The sequence below is a fragment of the Hippocampus guttulatus genome, chromosome 5 (genome assembly GCF_054856545.1).
Source record: "Hippocampus guttulatus isolate MCC_2025c chromosome 5, RoL_Hgut_1.0, whole genome shotgun sequence".
NCBI classification, from domain to species: domain Eukaryota; kingdom Metazoa; phylum Chordata; class Actinopteri; order Syngnathiformes; family Syngnathidae; genus Hippocampus; species Hippocampus guttulatus.
Genome location: NC_141265.1, coordinates 10,122,808 through 10,142,357, shown reverse-complemented (window position 1 = coordinate 10,142,357; position 19,550 = coordinate 10,122,808). Strand labels below are relative to the sequence as shown.

General features: G+C 41.6%; 1 protein-coding gene across 3 annotated transcripts in view; it reads left to right on the top strand.

Moving 5' to 3' along the window:
* The window catches only part of grk5l (G protein-coupled receptor kinase 5 like), a 31,523-nt gene extending 11,973 nt beyond the window's left edge, over nucleotides 1-19,550 (top strand). The window contains exons 1-16 of one of the 3 annotated variants that reach the window (XM_086110924.1): nucleotides 470-569; nucleotides 3,953-4,048; nucleotides 4,141-4,253; nucleotides 8,337-8,414; nucleotides 8,554-8,651; nucleotides 8,808-8,900; nucleotides 12,143-12,206; nucleotides 12,639-12,779; nucleotides 12,853-13,043; nucleotides 13,166-13,203; nucleotides 14,508-14,597; nucleotides 14,674-14,882; nucleotides 14,954-15,091; nucleotides 16,831-16,968; nucleotides 17,183-17,314; nucleotides 17,394-19,550. In XM_086110924.1, coding sequence (XP_085967050.1) covers nucleotides 470-569; nucleotides 3,953-4,048; nucleotides 4,141-4,253; nucleotides 8,337-8,414; nucleotides 8,554-8,651; nucleotides 8,808-8,900; nucleotides 12,143-12,206; nucleotides 12,639-12,779; nucleotides 12,853-13,043; nucleotides 13,166-13,203; nucleotides 14,508-14,597; nucleotides 14,674-14,882; nucleotides 14,954-15,091; nucleotides 16,831-16,968; nucleotides 17,183-17,314; nucleotides 17,394-17,477 — 1,803 coding nt within the window. In that variant the 3' untranslated portion in view covers nucleotides 17,478-19,550. Of the gene's footprint in view, nucleotides 1-469; nucleotides 570-3,952; nucleotides 4,049-4,140; nucleotides 4,254-8,336; nucleotides 8,415-8,553; nucleotides 8,652-8,807; nucleotides 8,901-12,142; nucleotides 12,207-12,638; nucleotides 12,780-12,852; nucleotides 13,044-13,165; nucleotides 13,204-14,507; nucleotides 14,598-14,673; nucleotides 14,883-14,953; nucleotides 15,092-16,830; nucleotides 16,969-17,182; nucleotides 17,315-17,393 lie in introns of those variants that run through there. The other 2 variants (XM_086110922.1, XM_086110923.1) reach the window with 2 other exon arrangements.

Below are 19,550 nucleotides of genomic sequence, written 5' to 3'. Positions count from 1 at the left end.
TTATGGAACAAATTAAACTGACATGGGCCTCTGCACGGCAAGGCCTCAGTCCAGTTTGTTATTTCAGCTCCTGTGTAAGTGACAGACCCTAAGAGCATGAATTCTGCTTTAATAAAATAAATAAATAAATCCCGGGAGCAAGGGCAAAATTCTCCACAGAGGACTTGGGTTTTCCATACATATGCAGCTTTGTCAAGCACCAACTTTATGGAAAATATAAATATGAATTTACATACTTTTTAATGATAATAATAATAATGCATGTCATTTATAAGCGTTTTCTCATAGTTTTTTGTACCCTTCATTATTATGGTAGTTGTTATTATTACGGTATTATTGTTACTATTATTATTATTATTATTGGATTTTGTCATTTTTATATAGTAAAAGTCATTCCCGGTGAGGTGAATCCTTTTAAGCATCCTTTTACAAACTGTGTTATCAACCTGATTTGTTGCATCCAGCCTGAATGTTTCCCCCTTTGAGTGCAGATGTATTTCAGCTCAACACAACAAACAATATCAAGTGGACTCATTTGATTAACAGGAAACCACAACACACACTGACAGGTTAATCTGTTTCATGAGTGCGAATTATTAATTCTCATTTGTTTCGATGTGGAAATGGCGGCACGGTGACCAACTGGTTAGCATATCCGCCTCACAGTGCAGGGTCCGGGTTTCGGCTTTCCTTTGTGGAGTGTGCATGTTCACCCCATGCCTAAATAAATACATTTGTAAAAAAAAAAAAAAAATTGAGATCAGATTTTCAAATCTCTTTCAATGCCAGCCATTTAGAGACTCTCCGTTACCATGTGGGGGGAAAAAACCCCATAAAAGACATAAGAAAACCAACCTGCGATTGAATGTCATTAAGACATAAAAAAAGACATAATAAAGAAATAATAAAAGACATGAAAATACATCCCTGAGTGATTAAACATGAGAAAATGGATGGACCCGAAGGAGCCGTCGTTAAAAAGTTCAATAACAATGTGGTTGATTACAATTATTTGATTTAGTGGTGAGGTGACCTTCCACAGGAAGTCATTTAGTTGATACAGCTTCCAAAAAACGCTCTTCAGTAGCTTCTTATTTAGAATAGTGGCCGCAGTGGGGTTAACCCTCACTCAGACGTTATGGTTTCACTGAAGGAAATGAACTTATTAGTCCACACAGCAACGCAGGAGAGCACACAGATGTACAACATCTCTTCGTATATTAACTGTTTTCCAAGAGCTTAAAACAGTGAGTGTGGCTGCTTATAGCTTATGAAGTCTAAAACAATGTTAATGAGTAGCAGGTGCTGTGAGTTAATGATTCTCTTAGGGGATATTTTGGCACGAGTTATTAATACATTCAAGCTTGGTGTTTGTCTGGGGACATATGACCTATTCTCAACTGTGGTGAAGCCGGGTCCTTTACATGCTACATAAATTCTTTAGAGACACGCACGCACACACGCACAACACACACACACACACACATACACGTACATATATTTTGGGACACCTGCCCATTCAACCTGTGGCCCTTTTTTGCTGCTTCGACTCTATTTTCCCGCTCTATTGGGTCTGTGTGTCTCTGGCATTGTCTGTTCATTCAGTCGGAATCATTGTGAGGTAAGAGGTCACCATGCGACAGATTTCAAATGGTCAAAGAAGAATAGACCATTGTAACCGAGAAACATCTGAGCGCTGAAACCTTTCCACAAATCATTAGGTTAGTGTGATTCTGTAATTACTGCACAACTAATGTCTTCTATCACTCGATTTATTGCCACTTAAAGAATGAGTAAAGATTCAAAAACACCATCCATCCATTTTCCGTTCTGCTTTATCCTCACAAGGGGATGCTGTAGCCTATCGCAGCTGTTTTCGGGCAGTAGGCGGGGGACACCCTGAATCGGTTGCCAGCCAATCGCAGGACACACAGAGACGAACAACCATCCGCGCTCACACTCACACCTTGGGACAATTTAGAGTGTTCAAGCAGCCTGCCATGCATGTTTTTGGAATGTGGGAGGAAACCGGAGTACCCGGAGAAAACCCACGCAGGCACGGGGGGAACATGAATCGAACCTTGCACTTGTGCACTGTGAGGCGGACATGCTAATCAGACGACCACCGTGCCGCCCCTAGTGCCATCTAGTGGTGAACTAAAGGAATGCAATGACCTAAACGCGAAGCGCATGCATTTTGAAGCTTGAGTCATCATGTTGAGGAATTTCATTCGCTAAATTCGTCTCCTTCGGGTATCCGTAGCAGAAAGATGGCGGCGAAACATGGCAGCCTCCTGGAGGGGAGATGTAATATAAAGCTATGTAATATAATTAGCGATTGCTTCACCAACTGTGACATTTTAAAAAAATTACGTTGATGTTATAGAACATATTTTTTTGCACAATTTTGAAATTTATAGTGGGTTTTTGAAACAATGAAAAAACAAATTTTTTTTTACACACTTTCCCTTCAATTACAGCATATGAGGCTTATTGAGTTACGTTGTATATGAAATGTGCTACAAATCAGTGATTGTACTTTTTATCTATCTTTTATTTTGTTTATTTTTTAGAAATTTCTTACGAAGCCTCCAGATAATACCCCCACTCGATTTGTGATCTTTTTTTCTTCTTCTTTCTTTTCAAAAATATGAGCGTTATTGACAGGATTTTACATTACTCCGTTTTATTCACATATCCTAGAAACCTATGATTTGATTCAACTACAGTCACAGCACGGTATGGTTGTGGTTAGTTCGAATCTCTGCCTCATTCCCTCTTGCGTGGGATTTTTCTCAGGGTACGTTGGCTTCTTCCCACATTCCAAAGATATGCATGGTAGGCTGATTGAAGACTCTAAATTGCCAATGGGTGTGAAAGTGAATAGTATTATATCCAGTATGTGCCCTTCGATTGACTGGCGACCCGTGCAGTGCTTCCCGCCTGAAGTTATCCGTGATAGACATCTCACCTGCAACCCTAAAAAAACAGTATATGGCTTTGTCAAGAACTGTGGACGGAAAGTTGCATACAAACAACACAAAGAAACCCAAAGAACCTAATGAACACATTACATCCTTGGTGAAGGTAACAGAATACTTAGTGATGAAGTGGAATAGCAGATGAGGGGAGGATGAGGCGGTAATGTGAAGACAAATGTGCTGAAGCTTTCCCTCGCAGGCTCCAGCATGACGTGGTGCCGCTCACATTCCAGGCTTATTACTTAAAGATGTTTGCTTGTCATTGCTTTTCCTGTTCACATGCCTGTAATATTGTGGCCGAGTCGCTCGCAGTCGTTTTCCACTGCACTAAACACTTTAAGGAATTCTCAGCCAGTTCATGAGACAGGATATAAATCAGTACACAACAGACAAACAAGAGACTGGACGCAACAGCTGGACTTCATTTGGGGGGGGGGGGGGGGGGGGGGCTCGGAATTGTACTTGTATCCCTTCCGGGAATGCAATTATTGAGGCAAACAAGATATTCAGTGGTTAGGGCATGATTAACTCATGAATGAATTACAAATATTACAATAAATAAATCACCAAGTGGTCTTTAAAGAGCAAATAGATTTGTACTAAATGATTTAAGTCGTTGATGCAGAAGGAAGGTGACGTTTGATTATTCACAGCAGTGGAATCCAGTCTGGCATTCAAGTTCTGTCCGATGATGGGAATTGAGAGGGACAGTATATGCTTGTATCTGTGTGGACACACACACACACACACACACACACACTTCCAGCCGGAGAAAAAGTGCCGAGAGATTTCGAGAGGAAGTACAACGTAATCTATGAATTAAATATACAAGCTGAGACTATGATTTCATTCAGCGGAGAGCCTGCAACAACCCCACCCCGTCTCTCGCTCATTTATTTCACTTTTCTTGCAGCCAGTAGGCCTTCATTTGCACTTTACGAAGAAAAGCTCTTGTTTTGCTCTCGCTGCAGGTGGAGGAGGCAAACGCAAAGGGAGAAGCAAAAAATGGAAGGAGATCCTTCGTTTCCCCCACATAAGTCAGTGCACTGAGCTGGTCAATAGCATTGGTATGGTTTGTGCGTGTGCGCACGCTGGCTTGAGTGTGACAAAAGTGTGTCCGCCTGTATTTTTAAAGTATTGTGTTTCTCTCTCTTTGTAGTGAAGGACTATGTCTGCATCTGTGAGAAACAGCCTATTGGAAGGCAACTCTTCCGTCTTTACTGTGAGACAAGACCAAAACTGCAACGCTGCATTCAACTACTGGATGCAATGGTATAGGCACGCACACACACACACATGCACACACGCGCACACACACAGCTTTCGAATTATGACCACTATTGTCATGTCAGAGAGACAGCTGAAACAATCGCAAAACGTTTGAAAGACTTTTAAAGGGCAAGTCAAAAATGGTGTCATGAATAATGATAATACTATGCAGTCCCACTAGTCTAAACACAGCATTCTGATTAATATTGTGTTTGTAGAATATGAGTTGAATAGTAAAATACACCTGTTCTTGTCCATCTCAGGGGGGCGGCCAACTTGACATTTGCTGTTGAGTGAAAATGACAAACCATGGCTATGGACTCAGGTAGCGACCAATCATGCCTCAGCTTCAGAAAACAGGTGAGCTGTGATTGGTTGTTACCTGAGTCCTGAGCAACTGTGACATCATTTTCAGCTGACAGAAAGTGGCAAACTGGCCATCCCCGAAGATGACTAAAAACGGGTGGGTTTTGCTGCTTAATCCATATTTCACAAACTAATATGAATCAAAATGTCGTGTTTAGACAAGTGAAGCCGCAAAGAACATATTGTCAAGAAACGTTTTGGGTTGACTTCTCCTTTAATATTGCACAATAAAAATAAAAAAATAAGAAGCATAGATTAAGACTGGAAACAATTGCAACACTGTAATTGGCATGCGAGACTTTTTGTTCTGGACCCTGACTCTAACAACCCATGATGATACAACCTATTAGATTCATGCCGTCATGGCGAGGTATTTAACTATAATTTACGTTTCGCAGCGCATTGACTCGATTACAGTGCTGCCTGACAATATGTTGGTATTAGCTGATGCAGCAAATAAAAGACGACTAACTGAGAAGTTATTATTCAACTGAACCCCGACCATCCCAAACACAGCAAACGCTCCACATCGCTTTCTGTTCGCATCCAGACAGAATACCTCCCACTTGACACCTTGAAGTCTTTGTCTACGCCGAAGATATCTTTGTGGGCATGTGACCACACAAAAAGAGCAGCATTGTTTCTCGCACCGCCCCATCCACTTCCAGCATATCCCCCCAACACACCCCATGCAACTACACACACGTCGCTCCCTCCTTCTGTCACGATCAAAGTTAAACTTAAAAGCGACCCTGTGAAAGGGGGAACCCGGTGCAGTTATCCAGTCATGTAGTCAGGTTAAATCCGCACAGCCCTGGAGTGCTGCATTCGCACTTGACTGACAGTTAGACATGTAATTAATCAATGGATGAACAATTAATTGATTATCAAATTGATAATTATTTTTGATAATCAGTTATATATTTTTTAGATACCTGAAAATGATGCAAATGTATACACAATTTATGCTTCTCAACAGGAAATATTCTGCAATTTATGTTGCCCTCCATGATAGATTATCTGTGTTGAATCAAAAATGTAATATTTGCTTTTACTTTAGGGAAACAATGATCAACATTTTTGCCGATTTTGTGATATGTTAAGGAGCGTTGCCGATTTTCTGACATGTGTTTGGCCCCAGTGAATGAACAAGACAAGACCAGTGTGGTCAGGGGAGTTTAGTGTAAACCTTTTTTACTATGTTGCTTAATCCCCACCCTTTGCATTTCTTTTGGTGACACTTTGTTGATTGCGTCTGAGGAGTCAAATTTGTCCGACAGATAAAACTTCCTTTTTATTTATTTTTAATGAGAAGCAGTGAAACAGTGATCGAGGCCATGAAGAGAGAGAGCTTTTTACAGTTTGTGTGACCGAGGGAGGAATGTGTTCAGGGGTTTCACTTGAGAGGCCGTGCGTATTTTGTGCATGCGTGCTGGATCCCCCTCTTGCTTCCAAAAGGTTAAAGGGGCGTCTTGTCCATTTGGGTGAGATCCTACAATGTAAATGATTACATATTAGAGTGAAGTGGAGGTCAGGTAGAGGTACGATCTGGTCAAGTGATTGAGGTTGTATGTCTTGGGCATACTCACTTGCCAGTTTATCCAGTAGATGAATGGAAAATAATGACATAAAGTCTTCCAACGAATTGTCCTTCGTTTTATTCGTTGTGTCGTCATACTGCGAAGCATTTGTAATATGTCCATCTCATTAATATTAAATGCGTTGCCATCAGTTTGTCTGCACATTACTGATGTACCGAATAATTCAAACCGTGACAGTGTATACAAGTTGCATGCCCTTTTTTCCTTGTTCGGAAGTGTCAGTGACGCTGCTGCTTTTTAAAGCCTAAATCTCCAGGCTTATGTGTGTTTGTACTGTATGTATACGTGAGTGTGGGTGTGTGTGTTTTATAGTGGAAAGATGGTGACGCTGGTGTGACACACTGTGACACTCCAGGACCTCGAGGAATCCTGCCGTGTTTTCTGTGTGGTTGCCAGGCAACACAGGGCCTTGTTGGGGGGAAAAAGCTTCTGATAGACAGTGCCAGGCTAGTGTGCAGCCTGGGTGCCTTGCTGCCCCCCCCCCCCTCCCTGCTTTTGCTTCATTGAAAGTTGAACGTGCTCGCTCTGAAATGCGTCAGACTTCTTTTCATGTCTCTGAAAACGTCCAATATGAACAGCCTTTTATGTCATGCCTGTCTGTGTGAATGGCAACATATGTATAGACACACAGCCAAGTGCGCCATATGTTTGTGAGAGTGACAGCAACACACGCATTTTCTTTTAAACGCCCTGGACTTGAACATCTTTCATCTATGCACTTTCTCTCGTCCAAACTTCTGACAAACCCACTTTGCATAAGCTTTAAATGAATGTGGAAACACTAACGAGGCGTGATTCACTGACATCGGGCTGTGTGGAAATCTTGTAACATGTACTTTTCTTGAGACTTGAGAGTGTCATTGAAATCTGTGAAAAAGAGGCTCCATTTAAGTTCGAAAATGACTTATACGGTGTCATGGAAGCAGTGTCAGCCAATTTGTAGGTCCATCAATGAAAAGAGAGGGTGCCTTTCATGCTCTACATTCGCAGTCCCCAACTTTTTTCGCCCCAGGGACCGGTTTCAATTAGATTTGATATTGACGCTCCAGAATAAAAAAATATATTTTTTAAAAATGATTAAAAACATTACACACCCTTTTACCATTGTGATGAATTTATTTGCTGAAATAGATGGGAGCACTGCACTTTTTTCTCTTCAACAAGCAGGTCCGAACTTGGGGTAATCTTTTCTTTCAGTTTGTCTTTTAACGCCAGCCAGCAACATGGTTGAAGCAGAATCGCTCTTCGCAAGAAGACAATGGCACAAACGTTGAAAAACACCAGCTTGCACCAATATTCTAAATGCTGGAGAAACTGACTCACAGGGCCTCTTAGATCCAATGGTAAATGGACTGTCACTTCTATAGCGCTTTTCTACCTCAGCTACTCAAAGCTCTTTACATTGTTACCTCATTCACCTACCATCAGGGGGAACACTATCTTGCTCAAGGACACTTCGACATGATTGCAGGGCCAGCGGGGATTGAAGCAGTAACATCTGTGTTGGGAAACAACTGCTCTACCACTGAGCCATGCCGCCCCAAACCATTACGCCGGCAAAGGGGGTTGCAGGGGTGCTGTTCAGATGTTGACGTACATTCGGGGCTCCGCTCCAAAAAAAACAATGCAAACGGACAAACAAAAATCCCGCCTCTGTGCTTGCGTTGGTTTTCTCTAAGTACTCTGGCTTCCTCCACATTCCCAAAACATGCGTTAGGTTCACTGAAGACTTTAAATTGCCCATAGGTGTGAATGTGAGTGTGAATGGTTGTTTGTCTGCAGTATATGGTCCCTGAGATTGGCTGGCAACTAGGCCAGGGTTTACCCCGTCTCTCACACAAAGTTAGCTAGCATAAGCTTCAGCTCACTTGTGAGCGTAATGAGTGAGGATAAGCAGTGAAGCAAACGGATGGATGAAGTTGTGTGTGTCAAGATTAGACAAAAATGGCTGACTTGCACTTTACTTTGAAGTCTTTACGGTCGTCCAGGCGCTCTCATTTAATTCATATATTTTCTGTCCACCTGACTTGTTTCCAACTTCACCAATACAGTAGTTTTGCAGTATGGTAGAATGTATCCTCTGTATGTTGTTAATGATATGAGTTTTTTGCTCGTGCAGGAAGATTACGAGGTGACGCCTGATGAAAAAAGAAAAAGCAGAGGGGACCAGATTGTCAAGACCTTTCTGTCCAAACAAGTGAGTTAATTTCTATGATTTTGTTCAATTTGTTAGTGTTATTCTTTCATATACATTAGAGTTGTATCGATTAAGATGGTGCTGTTTGAGAAAGTGTATGTATTGACAAAGAGCATCGTATATGCATGTTTTGATGTAGTCACCTCAGCGTGTGGACATTGCAGAGGTCTTTGCAGATCAGTGCCGAGAGAACCTTGAGCTCAGTCCATGTAAGGAGATCTTCAGCAACTGCCGCAAGTGAGTCACCTCTCCGTCTTTACATCCTCTCACTTGCCTGCTGGACTCACCTGTTTTTTTTTCCCCTTATCCTCGCACACACCCATTTGTAGTATATTCAGCGTTGGCTTACATGTTACTGTGATGACTGAGCCCCACCTTTGTGTTTGGAACCAGAGCTGTACACGACTACCTGAGCGGTGCTCCATTCGCAGACTTTGAGAACAGCATGTACTTTGACCGCTTCCTGCAGTGGAAGATGTTGGAGAGGTCAGTTCCTATCAGGTGTACGCAGCGGACCCTCACTATTTGCGGGGATAAGGCGCAAACCCGACCGCAAAATTCTGCGAATGATTGAAATGCTCTCCTAAAAGGGATTATTATTGCCTGACTTGATAGAAAACCATAAACCGTAACTATACCACAAGTTATGGTCTCAAAACATGTTGAGAGCACATACAAACCCTTCCAAGCTCTTAAAAATACACTCCTGAAAACAGTTTACAGTTGAACACATGTTGAAGAATTGCTGTAGCATTGCAACACGGTGTCAAACAATAAACATTTGAATCTCAAGCAAAGTAGAGGCGTTTCTGTCCATCGATGGTGCTGACGCTCCCTGGCCTTTTCTGCTCCCGCTTATGGCCTGTGCTGGTGGGAAAATCTACTGCTTTGTAAGCCTCTGGCTCTGACCAACGTAGTAGTTAGCGCTACAATGGTGATGAGCACTTTGGTCGTTCCTGACCCCAAATTGCTGGATCCACGCAGCAACAACACGAACTGTCTCAGATAGGTTTCGCGATCTGTCAGTTGTTGTTATAAATGACACTGGTTTTGATGACGTGGTTATTCCAAGTTTGGTCAACCTGTTCTTGCCAGCTGACAGACTATCCTCTTCTGCTGGCCGTCAATCCCAAACAATAGAATACATATCATAATTCTGCAGACAATATTTTATCCCACTCCACAAATGAGAAATAGGTGAGTTTTTTTCCACGATTAGCAGAGTATAGTGAAGAAAAACAAAATCTTAAAATAGGTAAATTCGCTAATGCCAAACCGCAAATATGCTGGGGTCCACTGTATACGCAATATATTCGTTTTAGATTTGCTCTACAGAAAACAACAACAAAATACTACTAGTTTGAATCCTCATCTGGCATGATTTATGAGTGATTTATTTATTTTTTCACACACTATCCGCTTGTTGTTCTATATTACTCACAGTATTTGTGTGTTGTGTGTCTTTATTCATTTGGTCAATTATTAAAACGTTGTGAAATTGAAGCAGGCGCGACTTAAGTTAGTTTTAAACCGTGAATTCAGCAACAAAAGTCAATAGCACCTTCCCTGCGTAAATAAAAACAAACCTATAGACATAAAGATTTCAATTCAACCCCGTTTCCACCAAAGTATACTTTTTTTTAATTATGGATGTTAGATACCACTTCAGACTAATACCAATATGAGTACTCAACTCTCGAGTTGTGACCAATACCAAGTACTGATACCACTAGTACTTTTCATGTATAAAATTTCCCCCCATAACATTGACAGAGAATTTTAAAGAAAATCCTACATATCTCAATATGGCATTCTACCCTAACGTTGGATAAAATGATTTTTCTATTGTCTTATTCTATTTATGTACATACACTTAGAGAAAGGGTGGCATGGTGGATAGATGGGTACTTACAGAAATTGCATCTTAACCTTCTCAAACGACACAACTTTTTTTCATTCACAACATTAGTGTTGTCAGACTAATAAATACATTTCATTCAGCGTCTTGGACCAGGCGAGATGTCACACGACAGGTCTGCCCTGACCAGACGCAGCCCAGTCATTATATGCTTCTGACAAACGTCTGCCCACTGGCACAAGTCTCTCTGGGAGGTGGGACCAACAGCTGTCAAAGTCATGTTGACGGAGGCATTATATGGATGTGCATTTGTTTTCTACTCAGAAAAGAAAAAAAAAAAAAAAAAAAAAAAGAATTAAAAAAAGTATGGACTCATTCCTGGGTGGTGAGGAGAGGGTGGTATGGACTGTTTTTTTTTTACTCCGAAAAGAACTTGGGGAAACTAACTTGTTGAATGACGACAGAACTGCTAATCATCTATTTGCTTTGCATTTAGCAAACGAAGCATGAGTTGAAATGCTCCGTATACTTACCATATACTTTTGTTCAAGTCACTTTTTAAATACTCTACACCACAATGTCATTGTATGCGCCACGTCCAGTCTCTTGTCAAAAGTAGGATGGCACTGCCCTCTTCTTGGTCAATGCCAAAGAACCAATCAAAGGATGACATATTATATGTTGGACTGGGCAGTAGGACGAACAAAAATTCTGACATGCTACACTTTGGTTGTCATGGTTGTAAAATGCTGCAGATGCCAGATGGCCAATCGTTGAGTATGTCACACTACACGGGCTACGATGTGTCGAGACAACTCAAAATCGTCCATGAGGTACTATGTTTGACTGCGACATGTCTGTCGGCTCAAAAATGTCAGACTATTTGTGTAGTTTGACGTCGGCATTAAAGGGCATCTGTCAGACATGTACTTTATGTATGCCTTTACTTTCCGTTTGTTAAATGGCCTCCGTTGCGAGAACTGATACATGGAATAATGCTGGGTAACGGCCCGATACCGATGCCTGGTACTGTATCAGTACGACTCATCCCTAGTTTTTATGGTCAGATGTTATGAAGGGGACCAAAATCGTGTGCTAACCGTTTTTGGCCAGCATTCTCTTGGGTGCAGTGAAATAGTACCCAGAGCCAAACACAGCAGCTTGTTAATTGATCGCAGTCACTTTGGTGTTAAATGGCATGTTTTCTTCAAGACAAGGCTCATCTTATTCTTGCAACTAACTATACCATACTGTGTTACTTTTTTTTTTTAACATGGCAAAACTACTTGTAAATGGTAGGTCAGGTACAGTTTGCAGGATCTCACAAAAACAAAATATTGAGCTTGGTGTGGACATAGAATTTTCCACGCTATGGAATCAATGGAACAATCCACGCCTCGGAATCGTAAGGCACCCGGTCTTCTGAACATCACTCTGCACGAACTAGAAATTAGCCCATTAAGTAACAAATGGATGGGCATACCAAAAAAAAAAGAATGGTGCTCCATCATGTGGCTCCCTGTAAAGGGCTGTATTCTTATATTAGCAAAAAAGCGCAACAAGTAGGTTTTAGAAGCTTACAGCTGACTTGTGGACGCTCCTAATAGGAGTTGATCACTCTTGGCAGGAACATCTCTGATGCAGAGCGAGCACCATATCAGATGCAGTTCCAAGTAAACAGCAGGCTCTCAGAGCATCCTTGATCATATCCGTTGTCTGGAAAGTAAAATTGCACGCAAGAGGCCCCACCCCATGCACAGGAAACAGACTCAGGATGGTATTGAGTTCTGCAGATAATACCTCTGCCCTAATCAATAATACAGTATGTGAGCATGTATTAATGGGTTTTCCTGTGTCTGTGTTTTGTCAGGCAACCAATCACTAAAGACACTTTCAGACAGTATCGAGTGCTGGGGAAGGGAGGATTTGGAGAGGTGAGAAATACCAGTTTGTCATAAACTACTTGGGCAAAAGTAATAAGACTCTTCAAAGGTACAAATTTAAGGCTACACTAATTTCAACTATCTGAGAGATCATTTCTACGAGATTTGGGGAAATTGTACGAGTTCAGATGTCAAGGTTCAAAGTCTCTATGGTAGTCCCAAAGATGTTTTGCTGGTTTTGATGGATTGTTCCATCCCAAACTCGTCTGAAAAGGCTTTTATAGATGTTTCTGTGTACACTTGATGCTGTTATTCTGAGCTTTCCCCCAAACTGTTCAAAAGAGTTCGAAGCAGGGAATTGCTCAAAATATGTCTAATTGGTTTCATAGATGTGTCTCAATGCCTTTGTCAATCAAATGATGTCGGTGCATCCCTTATTTATTACAATGCGAATAATGTGTGATGCGTTTTGGTTTATCTCAGGTCTGTGCCTGTCAAGTTCGAGCTACAGGAAAAATGTATGCCTGTAAGAAGCTGGAGAAGAAGAGGATAAAGAAGAGGAAAGGAGAGTCGATGGCACTCAATGAAAAGCAGATTTTGGAGAAAGTTAACAGTAGATTTGTCGTGAGTAAACAAGCCAACTCCTATTTTGTCCTAGCTAGTTTCAACAACTGAATGATGTTCCCCTGGCCTCTAGGTGAGTTTAGCGTATGCATATGAGACCAAAGACGCTCTCTGTCTGGTGCTGACCATCATGAATGGTGGAGACCTGAAGTTTCACATCTACAACATGGGCACGCCGGGCTTTGACAAAGACAGGGTCCAGTTTTATGCTGCTCAGATTTGTTGTGGTCTCAAGCATCTTCATAGGGAATCCATTGTCTACAGGTATCAATCTAAAGAAGAGGATGTTGAGAGTTTTGTGTTTTGTGTGTGTGTGTGTGTGTGTGTGGTGTACTGTATATAGATATATATAAAATATATATATATATTTTTTCTTTTTTTTACAGAGATTTAAAACCAGAGAACATCCTACTTGATGACAATGGTAGGTTTTGAAGCATGATCAGATTTCTGTTTTAAACCCGGACACAATGTCAGACTGTTGACTTCAAAACTTTGCAATGTCATGTAGTTTGAATTGTAGTTTGGTAAAGGTCTAACACTGCAATAATAATTATTTTTTGGTGTGTATTTTTTTCATAATAGAAGGCAAGTATTGTATGATATATATATATATATATATATATATATATATATATATATATATATATATATATATATATATATAACTGTAGTATAAGGAGATGGGTCACATGATACACTCTACTTTAGCTTTTGCACTTTTAAAATTTGGTATGATTGAGTAAATAATTAATAATAATAATTGTAAATAATTAATAATTTCTGTTTAGCACATCTGCCTCACAGTCGAGAGGTGGAGTTAGCATGATCTCCCGGTGCTTGCTTGAGTTTTTCTTCGAGTACTCTGGCTTCCTCCAACCTTCCAAAATCATGCATGGTTGGTTAATTGAAGTCCCTAAATTATAGGGTGTGAATGCACTGCAAAAACAAATCTTAAAAAAAAAACTGAAATAAGCAATATGAGAAATATTTTATTTCTTAAAACAAGTGACCATAGCTAGCCTTCAAAAATCTGTCTTAAAACTAGTGTAGTATGTTTGATACTACATCTATAGAATGGTAGGTGTAGTATGGTATTTTTCATTTTAAAATAAACGAAAAAAAATCAACAGGTAATACATTATTTAGATTTTGAAGTGGGCGTCCCGGTGTTAGAATGGTTAGCGTGTTGACCTCACAGTGCAGAGGTACCGAGTTCGATTCCAGCTTTTGCCTTCCTGTGTGAAGTTCGCATGTTCTCCCCGTGCCTGCGTGGGTTTTCTCCGGGTACTCCGGTTTCCTCCCACATTCCAAAAACATGCATGGCAGGCTGATTGAACACTGTAAATTGTCCCTAAGTGTGTGTGTGTGTGTGTGTGTGTGTGTGTGTGTGTGTGTGTGTGTGTGTGTGTGTGTGTGTGTGTGAGCACAAATGGTTGTTCGTCTCTGTGTGCCCTGTGATTGGCTGGCAACCGGTTCAGGGTGTCCCCTGCCTACTGCCCGAAGACAGCTGGGATAGGCTCCAGGCTCCGCGACCCGGGTGACGATAAAGCGGATCAGAAAATGGATGGATGGATGGATTTTGAAGTAAAAGTTTGGTTGTTTGTGTATGTGTCTTGTGATAAATTGGCAACCGGTCCAGTGTGCCTCCAGCCTCTTGCTGGGTGTATTGTTGCAAGCATGTCAATTGGAAATTACATTGTTAGCATTGTTTCTGTTTTACTGCAGGACACATCCGCATTTCTGACCTGGGCCTTGCTATTAAAGTGCCTGAAGGGGACTTGATCAGAGGAAGGGTGGGGACAGTAGGCTACATGGGTAAGTCTTAATTTGATTAACAACTCCATTCACACATGAAAGGTGTTCATCTGACAACCTGTTTGCTCTCGTTTAGCTCCAGAAGTGATCAACAATGAAAAATATGGAATGAGTCCCGATTGGTGGGGTCTTGGCTGCCTCGTGTACGAGATGACCGCTGGGCGATCGCCCTTCCGTGCCCGCAAAGAGCGAGTGAAGCGGGAGGAGGTGGAGAGGAGGGTGCAGGAAGAAGAGGAGGAGTACAATGACAAGTTTACAGAGGACACCAAGGAAATCTGTAGAAGGGTGAGAGGGTTGACTTCAAGTTCACATGGATGAATCATGTAGTGATTCATCTCTCCTTCAAACTAACCTAGCTGCTCACCAAAGACCCAAAGCAGAGGCTGGGGTGCCTGGGGGACAAAGCGGCAGAGGTCAAGGCCCACTCCTTCTTCAAAAACATCAATTTCAAGAGACTCGAAGCCGGAATAGTGGACCCTCCTTTTGTACCTGATGTGAGTGGTCTGATACAATGTTTCCCCATTATTTGGCGGTTCATCATTCGCGACCTAGCTATATCCCCTGCTATATGCTTTTTAAATCTACATGCGTTTGAAATCTTTTTTGACTTTTTTTTTTCAGAATACTTACCGTATTATTCCGATTATACATCGCTCCCGATTATAAGTTGCACAAGCCAAAAAATGCATAATTAAGAAGGAAAAAACATATAAGTCGCACTGGAATATAAGTCGCATTTTTGGGGGAAATTTATTTGATAAAATCCAACACCAAAAACATACATGTCATCTTGAAAGGCAATTAAAATAAAAGTAAAATAGAGAACAACAGCAACAACATAAGTGTATGGTATACTAACGTTACATGACTGACATGCCTGGTAATGTCAGTAACGACGTAACATATTAAGAGTTATTCAGATGACTCTAGCATACAGAACATGCTTACAAGTTTACCAAACTATCAGTTTCACTTCAAATCGCTAAATCCAATTAAATCTTCATCCTCGGTGTCACATTTGAACAACTCCCCCAACTCGGGAGGTCGACGATGCGCCGCTTCCTCTTCTATGTAGTTTATGTCAGACTCATCGTCGATTTATCAACACAGGCCAAGAGCGCCCTCTTGTGGTTTAATGTGAAAATAACACGTGAAATGATACAATAATGTGTAAATAATTTCACACATAAGTCGCACCCCCGGCCAAACTATGAGAAAAACTGCGACTTATAGTCCGGAAAATACGGTAGTTATGTAATGTCCTTGCATGTGGGAAAGGAGAGCCACAGTTATCTACGCACTATTCTACCATGCACTGAACGCCAGTAGAACAGTAAAACAACAGTAAAACAGTAAAGACAATGAGCACACGCATGCATGAGCTGCTGTGAGCCCTGATTCTCGCCCAAGCACGAGCACCCAGGCTGGCTGACATCACACCACACCACACCCTACCCTACCAGGGCCAGCCTCTTATGCCACTTTTCCATTAGCCCCAAACAGCGGCACACCACAGCACTCCACTAAAGCCCGCCGCACCACGCGGCCTCCGTTACTTTTCCTTGACAACAAGCACGTGGCAGGATGACGGCGGGATCAATTGAACTATGCAAGCGTGGCAGAACATTTCACAAGTGGCGAGTCTCACCCACTGTTCTGTGGGCGACGTTGCAAAGTGTGGCCCATCAAATGCGTGACAGAGTTCCTTGCTGCATTGCCGAGATGGAAACCGAAAAGCGGTTTCATCGGAGACGCTCAATCCCCAAAAAGTGTATCGGAAAAACGAACATCCGGGGCCAAGCGCGGCCATCTCGGTGTGGAGCGGGGCTAATGGAAAGGCTCCATTAAAGGCACATGCATATGCGCAAACACTACAAGCACCCCATTCAAAAGCAGGAGATCACTCTTTTGTACCGTAACCACAGTCCAAGTCCAACCCATTGTGCACGTCACATCAGGTACACTTGCACACAAAGAGCCCCAATACATGGGCTGGAGCGAAGGTTCTATCTTGAGGGGGCGGGGGGAAAATCAGTTTTGACACTAAATGTCATGTCTGCCGTGAAATCGGATCATTTTCTTTGAGATTTAATGGATGTCTACCTAATGTTGTCATTGATGCGTGTACAGTATGTGCCTGAAACATGCCTGAATTAAATTTTTTTTTTTTTTTTGGTTAAGAAAACCAGCTTGCATTTCATGTTTCCTTTTCACGGTTATTGGCCTCTTACAGCCTCGGGCAGTCTACTGTAAGGATGTGCTGGACATCGAGCAGTTTTCCACAGTCAAGGGAGTAAATTTGGACCAAACTGACAATGACTTCTACTCCAAATTTGCTACAGGCAGTGTTTCCATCCCATGGCAGAATGAGGTAAGCGTGTGTGCCTTGACCTTGACGGACAATATTTGAATACAAATATTTTGTGCAGTACACATAACTTAAGGGAAGAAGTCTCTCAGTAAAGTTTAATTTATTTTGTCTGTTTCTCTTAGTTTGTGGTGTATACAGAACATGATTTGACTCTCCGTTCGTCAACAATGGAGTCAATGTTTGTAATAGGCCAAAGGTGTCCTCTCTTCTCCAGATGATAGAAACGGAGTGTTTCAGAGATCTGAATGTGTTTGGCCCTCAAGGGATGAGACCTCCAGACCTTGACTGGAATCAACCCCCAGAGCCTCCCAGACGCAGCCTGTTGGACAGGATCTTCAGGAGGCACGTACGTAGAAACAATTGGTCATGCATTTTAATAATACAAACAGCAATTCTAACGTCAATCTTTTCTTGCCTTTTATTAGCACCCAGAGGTGTCTATCTCCCACAGCCGTGTGCAGTCTTCCAGCGTAAACTCTGTGGACTCGATGTCCAACTCTGCCCCCTAGTGGTTCCGTTTCAGCGTGGGAGCCAAATACTCAAAGGGAAGGAGCTCTGAGGGTTTACCCACTGCTTATTAGTTCACAGTCGGGTCCTGAGGCTGTCTAAAGTCTCATGGGTCAGCCCAGAAATGGGGGGAGGTGACCAGGCCCAGGTACTCAGGCCATTTTGTTAGTAGGATGGTCAGAGATGTTTTGAAATATTTGGACAAAACCCTCTTACCCTCAGGATTGTCGGACAACAGAACGGAGCCACTTGAGCTGATGAAAGAGTTAAATTAAGCTGATATTTTTTCAGGGCATCCATTGTATCATAAAGATCCACTGCAACAGGAATGTGGGTCCTGGTGATGATTCTTTTTCCCAAAAAATAGTATTTTACTTCCTGGCCTGTACCCAATAGTGATCCATCTGATCTATAGTCTCGCCATATGTGTATTACTGATAATATTTTCTCTATATTTCCCACCTGTCTTACCTCATACCAGTCCTTAACATTCAGAACAGACCGCCTCATCCGCAACCTCAGCTCATAATAAGGATCGTCTCGTGTACACTCAGGCCGAAGATTGCAAGTCAATTGTGTAATGTTGAATTAGTGGTCTGAAGATGTCATTTGGGATCGCGTGAGATAAGTATATGAGCTGGTTGCTCAATATAACACACACATTCTCTATGTCGTCACATTCTTAAAATGATGGCTTAAGTCATTTTTGGGGAGTCAGAAAATGCTAAAAACGGAAGTAAACACTGAATATATTAATTGATAAAATGAATAATTTTGCATGATCTGTTCAACTGAGGATTTTAGCAGAGGTGAGATGATTAAGAAAGCCACACACACATATTCATGTGTGTATCAATCAATCGATCGATAGATAGATATCCAAAAAGGACATAGGTCATAATTTTAGCATGGTAACACGATATGTGAGCCTGCAGGCATTTCACATAGCTTGCATACCGGCACATCTGTCAAACAGATGCACATTAAACAGCATTGTGACAATCGTAATGTGTTGTCATTGCATGGACAAGTGTACATATGGACAGCTGTATCCTTTTGCTTCTGCATACCTCATTCCACTGATGTTATTGTATACCATACAGCACAGGCATCACCCTGGGTTTACAGTGTCACTTTATAGTTGACGTTATGAGACATTTCAAAAAAATACATATGCTGTACAGGATCAGAAATATTTTGTTTTGTTGAGGATTTTTTTTTTTTTGCACAATCCCCGTGAAGTGGAGAGGAACACATGCACTCAGCCTGACTGAGAAGTTGCACAATTTAAAATGTCATGCTGTTTTGTTTTGTTTTTTTCACTAAAATGTTTTACCTCTTAAGGCACATTATTGCATGGGTGATTCCATGCAATGCGTCCTTTCTACAGTTTAGTTACAGCACCTGGTATTTAAAGTGTTCTTGCTCCCTTTATGCCTTTTGCATTTCAATAACATTGTTGCCTCACTTTTACATGTTCTGTTTCTTTTTGTATTTTCCTCCTTTACATGTTCAAAATGCCTCATCTTGTCTAATGGCTCTTCATCTTTTCTCAGTGAGGATGTTAACTTTGAATGGTTGACCTTATCTGCATTTTATTTATCTGGTCCACTTCATTTATGTCTGGAAGAAGAAAATGCCGGAAGAAACCGAAATATAATACAAAGATAACGTGGCCTTCCTGCTACAGCACAGCCAATTAAGGACGAGAATCACCTCGTCTTCCTGTTTTTAAGAACATGTTGTTTTGCTATGTTGAGAGATTAATTTAATTCACCCATCGTGTCAGCCAAGTCTGATCCCCAACTCCCTATCTCTGTACTTGTTATGGAAACAAAAAAGAAAAAAAATCGGAATCAGACTGAAGTGCCTCCTTGTTTGCATGATCTCCCAGGTGATACCCACGCTGCACGCAAACATACACACGCGTGTTCTCTGAATGTCTGTCATGTTCATGTTTGTGTCACAGGCAACACATCAATACAAATACACAAGTTGCTGTGGGAGGTGTGCTGGGTGCATGTGAAAACCAAACCCACTGTGTCTTTCAAGTCCCAATAAACTTTGTGCTTGAG